This window comes from Danio rerio, chromosome 25 (genome assembly GCF_049306965.1).
Source record: "Danio rerio strain Tuebingen ecotype United States chromosome 25, GRCz12tu, whole genome shotgun sequence".
In the NCBI taxonomy this organism is placed as follows: domain Eukaryota; kingdom Metazoa; phylum Chordata; class Actinopteri; order Cypriniformes; family Danionidae; genus Danio; species Danio rerio.
The window spans coordinates 37,309,965-37,325,889 of NC_133200.1; the positions used below are offsets into that span (position 1 = coordinate 37,309,965).

General features: G+C 33.3%; 1 protein-coding gene and 1 non-coding gene across 10 annotated transcripts in view; both read left to right on the forward strand.

The window, feature by feature from the left end:
* wwp2 (WW domain containing E3 ubiquitin protein ligase 2) overlaps positions 1–15,925 on the forward strand; it is a 55,932-nt gene that overhangs the window by 29,252 nt on the left and 10,755 nt on the right. For 6 of the 9 annotated variants that reach the window (XM_073942155.1, XM_073942158.1, XM_005163171.6 and 3 more), the window contains 5 exon segments: positions 7,514–7,595; positions 9,183–9,311; positions 11,627–11,705; positions 12,240–12,311; positions 13,796–13,884. In XM_073942155.1, coding sequence (XP_073798256.1) covers positions 7,514–7,595; positions 9,183–9,311; positions 11,627–11,705; positions 12,240–12,311; positions 13,796–13,884 — 451 coding nt within the window. 9 annotated transcript variants of the gene reach the window in all.
* mir140 (microRNA 140) lies at positions 14,014–14,118 on the forward strand. Its single transcript, NR_030088.1, has one exon. It is a non-coding gene; the product is annotated as a microRNA 140 (primary transcript).

Sequence of the window (15,925 nt, forward strand, 5' to 3'; positions counted from 1 at the left end):
ATATATATAAAGGTATTGATGTGATTTTAGGGACCGGTTTAGTGTTACGTGTTGATTTAAAGGTGTAGTTCACAAAAAACAACAATTCTGCTATTTATTTACTCTTGTTTAAAATCATATTAATAAAATCATGTTTCTGTTGCATTGAACCCCCCCCCCCCCCTCTTTTTTGGATATTGAGGTGATTTTTAAGAACAGGTTTAGTTTTTTATGTTGATATAAAGGGGTTGTTCACCCAAAAATGAGAATTCTGTTATTTATTTACTCGCTTGTTCTTCTGTTGAACACAAAAGAAGGTAATGCTGGCACTCATTGACTTCCATGGTGTCATATAGCAACCAACGTTCTTCAAAGTAGAAAACACGAGGGAGAGTAAATGGTGAGGTAATTTTTATTTGAGGGGTGAGCTGACCCTTTAAAGATTAATAAACACCATTACAGATGTATATAGTGTACAGACATTAAATGAGAGTATAAATGGCAGTGCATTGTGTAAAATGATTATTTTAAAAGTCGATACAGTTGAAGTCAGATAATATTTTTTCTTCTGGAGTCTTATTTGTTTTATTTCGGCAAGAATAAAAGCTTTTTTTTTTTTTTTTTTTTTTTTTTTTTTTTTTTTTTTACATTTTAGGGTCAAAATTATTAGCCCCTTTAAGCTATATTTTTTCCTGATAGTCTACAGAACAAACCATCGTTATACAATAACTTGCCTAATTACGCTAACCTAGGTACCCTAATTAATCTAGTTAATCCTTTAAAAGTCACTGTAAGCTGTATAGAAGTGTCTTGAAGAATATCTAGTCTAATATTATTTACTGTCATCATGGCAAAGATAAAATAAATCAGTTATTAGAGATGAGTTATGAAAACTATTATGATTAGAAATGTGTTGAAGAAATCTGCTCTCCATTAAACAGAAATTGGGGGGAAAAATAAGCGGGTGCTAATAATTCTGACTTTAACTGTACATAGTAATCTGAAAACAGCTGGTGTGCATAGATTGCATGAGTTTGGCAGTTAACAAGACACGGTAACGAACACATTCAATTAAAAATAAAATGCTGATATTTTTTCGTGTAAAGCATAACCCAGTTTTTGTTTCATTATTACTTTAATTCATCATGCAGTGCAGTTGATAATGTGGGAGCAGTTAAGATAACTTGAACGTTTCAAGTTTATTTGCAAACTTTATTAACCAAAAGCAACATGGATCTCAACAATGATGACCTTATAAAAATGCAGAATAAAAGTTTTATCTTAATTCTGAATGCACTCATTTTGAGAAATCTCCATGTTTTGAACAAACACAAACATTTAAGAACTAGAGCCCAAAGGATTATGGGTATTCTTTGCAGTGACCAATGTGAGCATGCTCAAATAGCCGGTCAGTTTCTCCGAGATTTGTATTTGCTTCTTAAATTTTGAGTTTTTTTTCAATTTTAGTTGAAGTTCCATGAATCTAATAGGTTTTTTATAACATTTTCCAATGTATTCATAGTTTTTATTCACTTATATTTTAGCTTAAATAGAATCAAAGCAGTTCAGATTGATGTATTTCCTTGTTAATGAGCTGAAAATAAAAACAAGTAGCATTTTAAACACGCATTTAGCTTAATTTAACACTTGTTTTATTTTAGGTAAGCTATTATAATGAATAGTTTTGATATTAATTAAATGGTAAAGAGATGCCGGTGATCATCTGTTGATATTCAATGTTTCCATTTAATCTTTAAAGCTTTCTACTGTATCAAACAATGAATGTTTGTCTGAAAATAAAATTAGAACATATATTGTGCTTTTTTTTTACTCTTGCATATTTTTTGTTGTGTACAGTTGAACATATTAAAAAAATTGACTGTAATAAACAGTGCTTATCTATGTACATGAGTACAGTATAATGATAAGGGTTACTGTACATCAGCCACAATTCATTTGAAGCCAAAACTCACCATTCATTATTCCAGTAGCTACATGGTTATTTACTCGATTTAAATAAATGTACACAGTGGTCGGCATATATAAGTACACCCCTCACAAATCTAACTTTTAAATTCATATTTTTAATAGGAAGCTCTACAATATTATATTTGTGCATACATCAGATTAGTCAGTACTGAAGCCAAATCTGCAGCTTATCTAACAAAATAACTTGCGATAACGCTCAACTAGTACAGCCAAATTTATATGTTATATAAAAAGAGGAAAAATCAATAGAAGCAAAAAAAATGTAAATTATTAAGTTGAAATTTTGTAGGCTGTAATTGATTTTTGCTGAATTTCACTTTGATTTAATTGTATTCTTTCAATTTCTAAATATGTTTGACTAAATCATAATTTTAATAAACACATCAGTTTAATAAATTGGTTTTGTTTAAATGCACCAAATTACATGGCCTATATTCACTGAAAAATTGATTAAAAAAAATAATCATATTGAAAATGGGGTGTACTCAATTATGCTGAGCACTGTGTGTGTAAAATATAGTTTAGCGTTAGCGAGAGACACAGAATTTCCATAGTTTAAGATGAAAAGAAGTTCTTTAGAATACAATAAATTATAGATTTTTTAAATTTTACTGGTGGAAAAATGTCATATCTTATTTGTTTTTATGTATAGTTTTAGTTTTAGATGTGTTTTCTATAATAATTTAATCCTAGTAAAGGTTACAGCACTTAAGCTTTAAATTGTTTATTAGCAGGGCCAGACGAAATCTGTGGACGTTTTTTGCTATTTCAGCTGAGAATTTTGGTAAAAATCTGCGGATTTCTGCGGAATGATTTTGGGAGTATCATAACTAAAATCTTAATATATGAAATATAAAGTAATACCTTAACTTTTTTTTATTTATTGTTTAAAATGCAAATCCAATTAGATTCGCTTTATTTGGTAAACAAATCAAGTCTCTCATATAATATCTCTACTAAAAGACAGAAAATATGAACGTAAAAACTGCATTGTGCATAAATCTAATGAACATTGTCATATTAGTCAATAATATTTAAGTAAAACTTTAATACAGTTTTACACACATTTACTCAAATAAATAAAAAGAATTAATGATGGGCTGAAAATCTGCGTAATTCTGCACGCGCAGATTCTGTGTGGGCCTAGTTATCAGGGAACTGATAAGCCAACTTACAAATCAATGTACGTGTCATTTTAAAGAGTAAAAGTTAGTATTATGATTAAAAAAACTGCACGTTTAATAGAGAATTCAAATCAAAATGTTCTCTACAGTTGAAGTCAAAGTTGTTCGCCCTGCTGTGAATTTCCTGTTGCAAATATTTCCCAAACAGAGCAAGGATATTTTCACAGTATGTATATGTATAATATTTTTTCTTCTGGAGAAAGTCTTTGTTTTATTTCGGCTAGAATAAAAGCAGTTTTGAATATTTTATTAAAGCCATTTTAAGCCATTAAGGTCAATATTATTAGCCCCCTTAAGCGATATTTGTTTTTCGATCATCTACAGCAGTGGTTCTCAAAGTATTTTCACCAAGTAGCACCTCAGAAAAAATTCTCTAAGTACCACCATAATCAACAGTTTTGCAATAAAGTAGCATAGTTGGCTAAAATAAGCAGCTGCAGCACTGCACAGTTCAACGAAATTATATTCCATACAAAATATATCAGTCAGTTCTTGTCATGTGACTCGCGGTGCGGCATTCTGAAAAGTTAAGATGTTTTCAACTGGGGATGCCTGGAATACACAAGCATGTAGTGCTGCAGTTCTTACTCATTTTTTTTTAGCCTCTGGATTCAATTTTGGCACTCAGATGAATGAGATTTTTCAAAATAAAAGATTTTTCAAAATTAATGATCGTTCAGACTCTGATTATAAATAAAACTGAAATTTTAATTTTTTTTTTGTGTGGCCCGGTACCAATTGATCTATAAAATGGTGTCGGTTTGTGGCCCGGGGGTAGGGGACCACTACTCTAGCACGTATCTGCTCTGCAAGCACCACGCACCTCTTTCTCTAGTTCTGCGTCGTTTGGATTGATTTTTAGCAGCTGATGACGCGATGCACTAAAGTAAACATTTTAAACGCATCGCTTTGATCGTAGGCTTTAGAAGACAGCCAATGCTGATCACATTTGTCTTATTGTACGCATCAAATGATTAAAATTGTATTCATTTTTCCTTTTTGAGAACCACTGGTCTACAGAACAAACCACTGTTATACAATGACTTGCCTACTTACCAGAACTTAACCTATTTTAATCTAGTTAAGCCTTTAAATGTCACATTAAGCTGAATACTAGTGTCTTGAGAAATATCTAGTTAAATATTATTTACTATCATCACGGCAAAGATACAATAAATTAGTTATTAGAAATGAGTTATTAAAACTATTAAATTTAAAAATGTGTTAAATCCTCTCTCCGTTAAACAGAAATTGGGATAATTTAATTCTAATAATTCTGTCCTCGACTGCACAAATATGTTGATCTCCGCTAAAAGTGGTACTTGGGTTCTGTCTCAAGAAATGTAGTAGAGTAACATTGTGAAATGGGGCAGGGAAATCTCTTCTGAGAGGGTTAAAGGGGGGAAAAAACCCTGTCAGAAACAGAACAGTTGTGCGAGCAGTAATGTGAAGGGCTACTGTGTGCTGAGCAAACCACTGTTAATGAAAACAAGATGTCAGACGTGCAGTGAATGAGGGGTGAGGGGAGAATTACGCACGTCGTGTTCAGCACACACTGCGCCTTGTCTTTTTTCTTTTCTCCATTTCGCTCCTTTAATCATCGAGACAATCAGTATTTTATTTGTAAAGCAGTTTTCTTTATTCGCTTAACAGTAAAAAGAACATTTAGAGTTAAAAAGATAACGTATATTCAGTAGGTTTCCTTTTAAAAAGTCACCTTTTGAGATCAGTGCTTAAGTTTGCTCTATAAATCTGACAAGACATTTTTAAGTTATCAACGGCTTCCACAATGTTGCGGAAAAAATAAACATGCTAGAGGTTCTGCGATTTGAAGTTGTGAAGCGTCGCAGACACGGCGTTGGTTTTCGTGCACAATGACACCCTACATGAAAATAAGGGATTGAGTCTTGTGTACTGACGGAAATATGTCATTGTTGATTTTTATAGCCATATTCCCAATACCCATTCTCTGCTCCGATTGGCTCGTTTAATCATGAAGACCGTCAGCTTTGTAATTGTAAAGCAATTTTTGCTATTCGCTTAACAGTAAAAAGAACATTTTTTATAATTTTAAAATAACTCATCTGTTCAGCATTTCTATATTATTTCTTCATAAAAAGTCACTATTGTTGAGAACAGTGCTTAAGTTTGCTCTATAAACTGGACTAGGAAGTTATCTCAACGACCCCCACATAATGTTACGGAACAATTAAACATGCTAGACTTTCTGTAATGACCTTGTAAAGCATCACAGACCTAGCGTTGGTTTTCGTGCACTACAACAATATGAAAAAATGATTGAATTTTATGTACTGACGCACATTTGTCATTGTTGAATTTTTTTTTTTTTTTTTTTTTTTTTTTTTTTTACCCATATTGCCAATATCCATTTTGTTCTCCGTTTCGCTCGTTTAATTGTAATAGCAGACCATCCACGTAACTTTGGAATACTCATTTAAGCACACCACAATTTGGGACATTAAATACTATTTAAGATACTATGTGAATTGGTTTGTAGCTTTGGTTTTGATGCAAATTTTTTGCTTTAAACGACGTCATACTTCGAGAGTTGAAATAGGAATTATTAGCCCTCCTGTTAAATTTAAATTTTTTAATTTTTTCTTATTTTCTATTTAACGGAGAGAGGATTTTTTTTCAACACATTTCTAAACATAATAGTTTTAATAACTCATCTCTAATAACTGATTTTATCTTTGCCATGATTTTTCAATATTTTACAAGATGCTAGTATTCAGCTTAGTGACATTTAAAGGCTTAACTAGGTTAATTAGGCAATTCATTGTAAAATGATGGTTTGTTCTGAAGACGATCAAAAAAATATTGCTTAAAGAGGCTAATAATATTGACCTTAAAATAGTTTTAAAAATAAATAAAAACTGAGATGAGAAGAAAAAAAAATTTTTTATAGGAAATACTGTAAATTTCCTTGCTCTGTTGAACATCATTTGGGAAATATTTGAAAAAATATATAATAATTTTAATAATATTAATAATTTTTATAATAATAATTTTGACTTTAAAACAAACCCTAAACGCCCTGGTATATAGTTACTGTCTCTGTTCTGTTGACTCAGTTGAGCAGAAGGGAATTATGAAGTATGCTGGAGTCCTCAGTAGTGAAATGCCACACCGACGCGTCAGATTTCAGTCGGCTCTGTCAGATTTGACACTTTTAGGTCGGATGTCCACCAAAACATTTTTTGGCAGTGCAGTTTTCTAAAAGTGCATATCAGTCAAAAAGACTTCTGTGGGCTGTAAAAGTGAGAGGTTTTTGTTGCTATAAGACAAAATAACTATACATTCATGCAAATGATTATACAAAACCCGAACCCTAACTATAGAGATATACAATATATACAAAATGTGTGATTTCATAGAAAATTTGTCTTATTATTTATACCAGCCTAGCCATAGAAAATGAGAGTAATGTGAAATTTAAAATGCAGACCAATTGTTCGCCCATTCCAGTATTTGTTATTGTATTTATTCCTGTGTAATATTACATGATCCTTCAGAAATCACCCTTATATTCTCTCTTCAGTTCAATAATCAATTATTATTTCTCAGTTGAACTTTACTCCACTTTTTTTGCTGTATCTCTGCAAATTTTGTGATATTTAGTTTTTTTTGTTTGATTTTGAGAATATATAGTAATCAAACTTAAAACAATCAATAAAAAAATAAGAACCTTTTATCTTTTAAGGTTTACAATTCAAATTAAATTAAGTCCAGTTGTTTGATAAAGCAAGTTTTTCATATAATATATACACTAAAAAACTATTACTTTACGAACTTCAATGTAAATACATCATTTTCATATTATTCAATAATAATTCTGAAATTAATACAAAAACTGAATAAATAAATGTACACACAATTACATAAGTTAATAAATAGACTCAATGATGACCTAAAATATCTGTGGAAATCTGCATGCAGTTTTTAAAATCCAAATCGCTCAATTCAAATAATGATCAAGTTTGCACTATAAATATATTAATAACGACACAGCTGAACTATAATAACGCTGTAATTATTTTCAAAACATGTTTTTACAGATGATGAATAAAACAAATATCGAAAGCCAATCAGAATCCATATCGTCACGTATAGTGTAGTGCTCCAGCATTTAAACGCAAATGACAACAAAACGGCAGTGTGCTAATAATAATAATCGAATATTTTTGTGCATCGTTTTACGACTGTATAGTAATAGTTCTCGTTACTCAAGTAAACAAGCTTTAACTGTTCAAATAAATTGGCTAGCCTTCTAAACACTAAACATAACTCTGTAGGTAATGACAATTAAACACTGTATTTGTTCTTTTTTTTTTCTATAGAGAAACGTCAGGACAATGGAAGAGTCTACTATGTCAATCACAACACTCGAACTACGCAGTGGGAGGATCCTCGAACCCAAGGGTAATCACGACCACACACTCCATTACACTCAAACTGGTTCCAGTTTCGGTAAATAGTGTCTGTCGTGGATAAACATCTGTTCACCGAGGTTAAAAAAAGCTACTCTGAAACTAGTTAAGTAACCGTTTTTAATATATAGTTGACAATAATACAGATTACTACAAACTTTAAGAAGAATGCAATAGTGGAGTTCAGAAGTGAAAGCTAAATCCTAAAGTTTTACGGATAACCTGTAAACTTTTGGTTGTAAATTGTGAGGCATTATTTCAACTTTTTTTTAAAAAAATATTAAACAACAAGAAAATCTACATTACAAAACTAATTGTACCAAACAGAAAATTATAAAGAATTCACCAACAATAAAAAAAAAAATCTATATATTTTTATTTTTTTTCCTCTCCATTCTTTCATGAAAAATCGCTATGACGTAAATTAGCTATGAATTAACATATTTATTAATATGCTAAATATATTATATATTAAAATACTTAAATATTTCAACAGCAGAAAGCTATTAAATAAACAAATCAATCATTTGGAAATTTTTCAGTTTTTCTGGATTTACAATTTATGCTAGCATGTTTGAGTAAATCATAAAATGACAAACTATTACAATGGTGGTCAAAATAACCGAAAAGATGCCATTTTCAGACATTTTCATTCATTTTTAGACAAAATAATACCAATTTTTGAACTTCAAGAGTTTCCAGATCAATATTTGGTGAAATAACCCTGATTTTTCAGTCACAACAAATGAAAAATTATCCTCATTATCCTCGATGATTGTCATAATAATTGTTGTTTTACTAAATTGTAACGTTTCACTCAAACACGTGCCTAGCAAGTCCAGCGAAATTGAGAATATCCAAGTGGTCAACTACTTTTAAAGTCTGCGTAAAAACAAAACTTACAAAATTAGTTTAGCTGTCTCACATTGTTAATTATTTAACCGCTGAAAAAATGTGAGTGTTTTGCTAATCTTTCAAAATCTGAGTATTCGCTTCCACATTTGGAGTGACGATCCTTCTGTTGACGTCAACCCAAGGGTTTCCATAGCAAATATATATTAATATTCATAACCACGCCCATCTTATTTCTAGTTTCGGATGAGGTAATGATGCACAAAATAAGCCACGCCCAACACACTGGGAAAAAAGAAGTCTTTCGACTCGTGCAGACTTTAGAGGAAGAAAGTAATCTTGATGTCAACTCAAGGGTTTCCATAGCAACTATATATATCAATATTTATAACCTTATTCTTAGTTTGCAATGAGGGGAAAAAAAGCCCTGCCTAATTAATATTCAGTTCCTGCACAAGTACATCACACACTGAAATAACAGTCTTCCGGTTCACGCGGACTTAAGGTAATCTTGATTAAAGCTCATTGATACTTAATACTGCGGTTTTCCTCTAGCGCTAGCTCTTTCTGAGTTCTCGCACCGTCATCCACTTAAGCAGCCAAACATTTATTTGTTTGTTTGCTCATTTTTCTATTTATGTTTTGCTTTATTTGCACATTTGCATCTTAGCGCAGCATGTGTAGCGTAAGGTTAGCGTAGCTCTCACTGCCCCTCCTCCGTTTGCAGGATGATCCAGGAGCCTCCCCTGCCGCCCGGCTGGGAGATGAAGTACACGGCAGAGGGGGTGCGATACTTTGTGGACCACAATTCTCGCACCACCACCTTTAAAGACCCTCGGCCGGGCTTTGAGTCAGGGTAAACATCACACACCATAGAGCTCAGACTGACTGACCGATCAAATTGACCAATTCACAATGAGTTTTCTGAGTAAATCTAGAGCGCAGTGAAGTTCATCTCATGTAAATTTCTGAGTTTAAAATTGTTGAAGAGTTCAGATGCAAAAGCTTTGAAAATTTCTTCTAAAAGGAGCATCTTTTCTTTTGTTTACGTCTCTATTTAATTTTATTTAGATGTTAGTATCAGTATGTTAATCTTGAAGATAAGTTAGTGTGCTCCAAAACAGTGACACAATTGGCATTTAGAAGATCTAAATATGTAAAGCTTGAAGTTTGTCGCTTCCACCTGAACGGATCAATGATTTGTTTGTCACCTCATACTTAGTTTCTCATCTAATCGTTTGACCAATCAAATACTCTCTAGTGTCAGCCATGCCCCACCCCTTCTCATTTGCTTTTCATTTGATGCGCTTGAGCTCAACCGCTCTCAGTGGCCCAGCTTTGGTTAAAACGAAATGCTATTGGCTGTTTTTTTTAAGGGGAGGAGCTACCACATGTCCCACCGCTTTTCATGTTTCAGTTACTTCAAATTTTGAATAACAAATGCACATTTCAGAGCACTTCATGAGACGTTTAAGGTCTTTTAAAGAAAATACTCATTGCCACAAATATTAAATTACTAAACCTGAAAATATTAATGTTGAAAAATTTTTAAACGGCATTTGTAGGTTTTTTTCATCTGAATTCTTCAATTATGAATTTTTGGTCAAATGTTTTTGAAAGAACTCTCTCATGTTTGTTTGTTTGTATGTGTTTATTTAGTCAATGATACTGTAATATACATGTATAGTTGAAGTCAGAATTATTAATCCCCCTTTGATTTCTTTTTTCTTTCTTTTTTTTAAATATTTCCCAAATGATGTTTAACAGAGCAAGGACATTTTCACAGTGTGTCTGAATTTTTTTTTCTTCTGGAGAAAGTCTCATTTGGTTTATTTCGGCTAGAATAAAAGCAGTTTTTAATTTTTTAACACAGTTTTTATTAGCCCCTTTAAGCTATTTTTTTCATGATAGTCTACAGAGCAAACCATCATTATACAATACCTTGCCTAATTACCCTAACCTGCCTAGTTACCCTAATTAACCTAGTTATTTTAGTTTAAACAGAAATTAGGTAAAAAAAAACAAAAAAAAAAAACAGGAAGACTAATAATTCAGGGGGGCTAATAATTATGACTTCAACAGTATATGACAATGTAGTTTATTTAGTGTCACGTCGTCTTTCAGAAGTCACTCTTGAATCTGATAACTAGGTAGTTTCATTGATTTTATTGAAATTACCCTTTTATAAATGTATTTACTGGGACTTTAATATGTCCTTACTACATTAATATAGTAATTAATATAATACACGCACTGTCAAACCTCACTCACCATTTAAACATACAGTATTTTGTTAATGTGAGAGTTTAAAGACCACTAGACAAGGATTTTATGAGAATACACTGACGTTCGGTTTTAAAAAGCTCTCTCCAGGAGGAATTCAAATGAATTCATCATATATTGACAGTCATATTTAATGTTTTTAAAGCAAAATGGGAAGTGTTTTAGTATAGTCTCATTGATTTATGAAGCTGTTATGTTGTTTGTTCTTCTAAATATTGATCTTGCTATAAATTAGTTGCACCTGATGCAATAAGTACAGTACACTGTGTTTACAGGAATAGTGTGCCGTTTTCAGCATTGGTAATAATCAGAATTTACTTATTTATTTTTGAGCAGAACGTCATATTATAATGGTTTCTGAAAGATGACACGTGACACACTGGAGTACATTTCAAAAACACATTTGAATAGAAGCAGCTATTTTAAATAGTCATAGTATTTCACAATATTTACTGTACTGCCATTTTTTTTGTACTCGAGTTCACAAAAGCATTAACAACAAAACATGAACACATTCAAATGATCAACCACTACTATATTATATTACTACATATATACTCGCACAAAATATTCCTTTGTTTCTCTCAGTATCTCCTCCTTTGTTTCTTTCATGCATCTTTTTGTTGACATAAAATAGGATTCATTCCTCAGCCTTTCCTTTTTCCTCCAAAGTGAAGCGAAAAAGCCTGTAGCACATCCTAAATCTGTCTAAATAACAGCGCCTTCCTCTGATCTGAGTCCCACATTACGCCTTATGGAGATTTTAGTAAACTAAAGTCGAGTTCATCCTGTTTTCCTTTCATTGCTCATGTCTGTTAATCATGGAATAGTTGACGTCAGGATGTTCTCATAGTGCTTTGGCTTTATTTTCTGTCTTTTCCTGTTTAGTTCGAGACAGGGTGGCTCTCCGGGCGCGTATGACCGCAGCTTCAGGTGGAAATATCACCAGTTCCGCTTCTTGTGTCATGTGAGTTCATCAAATCAATCTAAATTTAGGTTTAATGTCATTTGAAGGGAAGCTATTATGCAAAAATCACTTTTATAAGGGGTTTACACACAGTTGTGTGGCAAGATTCTGTGAATATATCCAAATTATAATAGTAAACATTCATAAATGTAATCGTTTATAATCACACTTGATTAAAACAGCCTGCAGAAACACTTTGATTGACATCTTTCATTTGTACATGTCATCAGAGGGGGAAAGCCCCGCCCCCTAGTGGCCATCTCTCCCTCATTAGCATAAAACATTACTCGTGTTTTTAAATCTGCCACTAAGCTGATGCAGACATTTATAGCTCCGCCCTTTTTTGACAAGAGCACAATCTCATTTAAATTTAAAGCGACAGTCACCAAAATGGTGCAATTATGCATAAAAGAGGCAATAAAACATTATTTGTGTTGTATTTTGAGCTGAAACTTCACACTCTAGGGACTTATTTTACATCTTGGTTGAAGTGTTAACGTCAGCAAGTTAACATATGACCTTTTCTTTACACAGTCTAATGCTCTGCCCAGTCATGTGAAGATCTCGGTGTCCAGACAGACTCTGTTTGAGGACTCTTTTCAACAGGTGAAGAGCACATCACCGCCGTTTACTTTTTCAGAAGGATTGGTTTTGCATTGGAAGATTTACAAATTTCAAAAGTTTGATTTTAAGCCATGTGTATATAAATATTGAACAAGTCTGTGAACTTAACAGACCGAGGGACTGAAATCTAATGAAGTGTTGTGAGTGACACGGTTGGAATGAAAATGATGGAGAAATGTAAATGTTTGCATTTAAAGTTGGTGATAAACTTGTTAATAATTAAAAAAAAATGTTAGTTTATTAGAAAATGTAGGGTGATGCAGTTTTTCAGCTTCATCTAATGACTTTTATAACTTTTATTATATAGGAATTTTTATAATCTGATATTTTGCAAAGCTTTTATTTTTTATTTTTGTTTAATTAGTTTATTGTGAAAAAACAAACATTATATCAGTACAGAGTTACATATTATTATCTTTTTCTTTTCTTTTTTTTACAAAAGAGAATAAAACAATTATAATAATAACAAAATATATAATAAAAAAGATAAATATTAATAATGATAATAATAAAAGAGGAAAAGAAAAATGGAAACGAGTATTAAGTGTAGAGAGAATTACAACCAAATATCACAATCAAATATTCATATACATTGTCAATGTTGAAAGTAAATATTTATAATTAAACGGTATAAAATGGTATTAGATAAAACAAAAAAATGTAATTAATATGAAAAATTAAAGGAATGTTTTTTATTTTTGAAATAATAACAAAGGACGCGAGGTAGTGGCGCAGTAGGTAGTGCTGTCGCCTCACAGCAAGAAGGTCGCTGGTTCGAACCTCGGCTTAGTTGGCGTTTCTATGTGGAGTTTGCATGTTCTCCCTGCCTTCGCGTGGGTTTCCTCCGGGTGCTCCGGTTTCCCTCACAGTCCAAAGACATGCGGTACAGGTGAATTGGGTAGGCTAAATTGTCCGTAGTGTACGAGTGTGTGTGTGTGTGGATGTTTGCCAGAGATGGGTTGCGGCTGGAAGGGCATCCGCTGTGTAAAAACTCGCTGGATAAGTTGGCGGTTCATTCCGCTTTGGCGACCCCAGATTAATAAAGGGACTAAGCCGACAAGAAAATGAATGAATGATAACAAAGGATATAATTGTTCCCAAATTATAGATATTTATAACAAAAACAACAACAACAATGTATTAAAATTGTTATGATTATTTAAAGAGAATAGTTAGATTGATTATTTTTATGACCCAATGGGTAATAATGCATATACATATAAATTGAGGAAAGTAAATATATATTTATTTTTTGCTTGAATTGAAATATTTGATAATATGTAATACTTTTTTCTTTCATGGAAATTTAAATATGGGAATGCATTATTTGCTGATTTGTATTATGAAACAAATTGATAATTATTTTTATTTGATCTTTTGACATGTACAAACATCGCCGTGCAACATATCCATATTGTTCATGTAATCCACTAATATACCCTCAACACCGTCCCGTTTCTCCTCAGATCATGAACATGAAGCCGTATGACCTCCGCCGGCGACTCTACATAATCATGAGAGGAGAGGAAGGCCTGGATTACGGAGGAATCGCCAGGCAAGTCAAACCCTGTAGCATCCCGTTGTCCGTCATCCTGGTGCTCCTGTTCAGTGTTTGTTGTTTGGGGAGTTCTGTGGTGTTCCTCTGCCTGTCTGCTGGAGCTCATGTAGTTGTCTTCCTGTGTCTGTGTTTGTCTCCTGTGTCCCGTCAGTGGTTTTACCCTATGGTAGGTTACGTCATGCTGTTCTACCACAGGGTAGAACCACGGACGGGATGTCTGGAGGTGTCTGCGTCGCCCTGTGGTGCCAAAATAAACACCCTCACCCTCAATCATCTTTGCCCCTTTACCTTCTGTCCCGTCGGGCTCCGAGATCTTGGGTTCTGCTGCTGGACCGGTTTTGATTTTCGACGTGTCTGTGTTTGTGTTTTTGTTCAGTCTGTCTGCATCTTCATCATTGTGTATGGCACTTTTGTGGATTTCTTTACAGATCTTAGAGTTACGGCCCCGATATACTCCACATTAAATCACAATTTTCATTGGCGTTGAGCAGAAAGTGCAAAATCACCCCCTGTCAGTAGATGGCGCTTAATGAATTTGCAAGTCAAGAAAGAAAAGTGTCTAAAGCCTGGTTTATACTTCTGTGCCAAGTCATCGGCGTGACCCACGGCGCACATAGCTGTGCATTTATACTTCTGCGCACTGTTTCTGTTTTTCTGCAATAACACTTTCGAAACGCTAGTTGGCAGTGAGGTGTTTGTGTTCCTGTGTCGAGTTTCTTCGCTGGTGTTGTTTTTTCTGAACGCTTCCTTAATGTACAAGTGGCTCAAACTCGCTCATTTTGAGGCAGGAACTGGCGGATGTGAAATAACTAACTATGAGGTAAACACAAAACAAAACTTTCCATCTGGAGCTTCTTCATGTGACTTCACACTTGTAAACAATCGCTCTATCGGCTCGCGCAGCTATCGGTCCCACCCAGGCTCGTCAGCGCTACCAAGCTGACCAATCACAAAGCTTAGTTGCGTATAGTTGCGACGTGTAGTTGCATTTTTTGAGAGGTGCACGTCAGCCACGGCCAAAGGCTATGCGTCGACGCGTAGGCTGCACCGTAGCATACGCATTCGCTTGATGCAGAAGTAAAAATCAGCCTTAACGCTTTAGTTTAAGTAACAATTCGCAGCATTTACTACTTATTACCCGTTTATTACCACCTAAAAAGCACAATCTTTTTTTACATTGCTAATCCTATCCAATACAGACACCCAACTACTACCCCACAACTTTGTTTTTCAGCAAATGTATTGATTTTTGGAGACAATTTATTTATTTTTTTAAGTCATTTTAACATATTTAAAAATTTAAACGTATTAAATTATTCTTTTGGATAAAGGCTTTCTTTAAAGATTTCATTTCAGCCTTGATATACTCTGTAACAATTCTTCTTTGTTTGGAACACACTTTTAAAAATAAAGTATCATTCACACCCGAACACTTCCTGTTCAATCTGATCTTTAGTTAAGCAGAAAGTGCAGAATCACCCCCTGACAGTAGATGGGGCTTAATGAATTTGCAAGTCATGGAAGAAAAGTGTCTAACGCTTTAGTTTAAGTAACAATTCGCAGCATCTACTACTTATTACCTGTTTATTGGCACTTAAGAAGCACAATCTTTTTTTACATTGCTAATCCTATCCAATACCGAAACACAACTTCTACCTCACAACTTTCTCTGTTTCAGCAAATGTAATCATTTTTGGCGACAAATTGTTTTTTAAAATTATTTTAACGTATTTAAAAATGTAAACATATTATTAAATTATTTTTTGGGGAAAAGGCTTTCTTTAAAGTTTTCATTTCGGCCCAATTTAATCTAACAATTCTTCTTTTTGTTTTGAAGTTTGGAACACACTTTCAGAAAAAAAGTATCATAACCACTGGGACACTTCCCGTTCAATTTTATCTTTAGTGTTTTAGAGCTGTTTTTCCGCATTTATTCCCAAACAATTTTCATTGGCGTTAAGCAGAAAGTGCAGAATCGCTCCCTGACAGTAGATGGCGCTTAATGAATTTGCAAGTCATGGAAAAAAAAAAAAGTGTC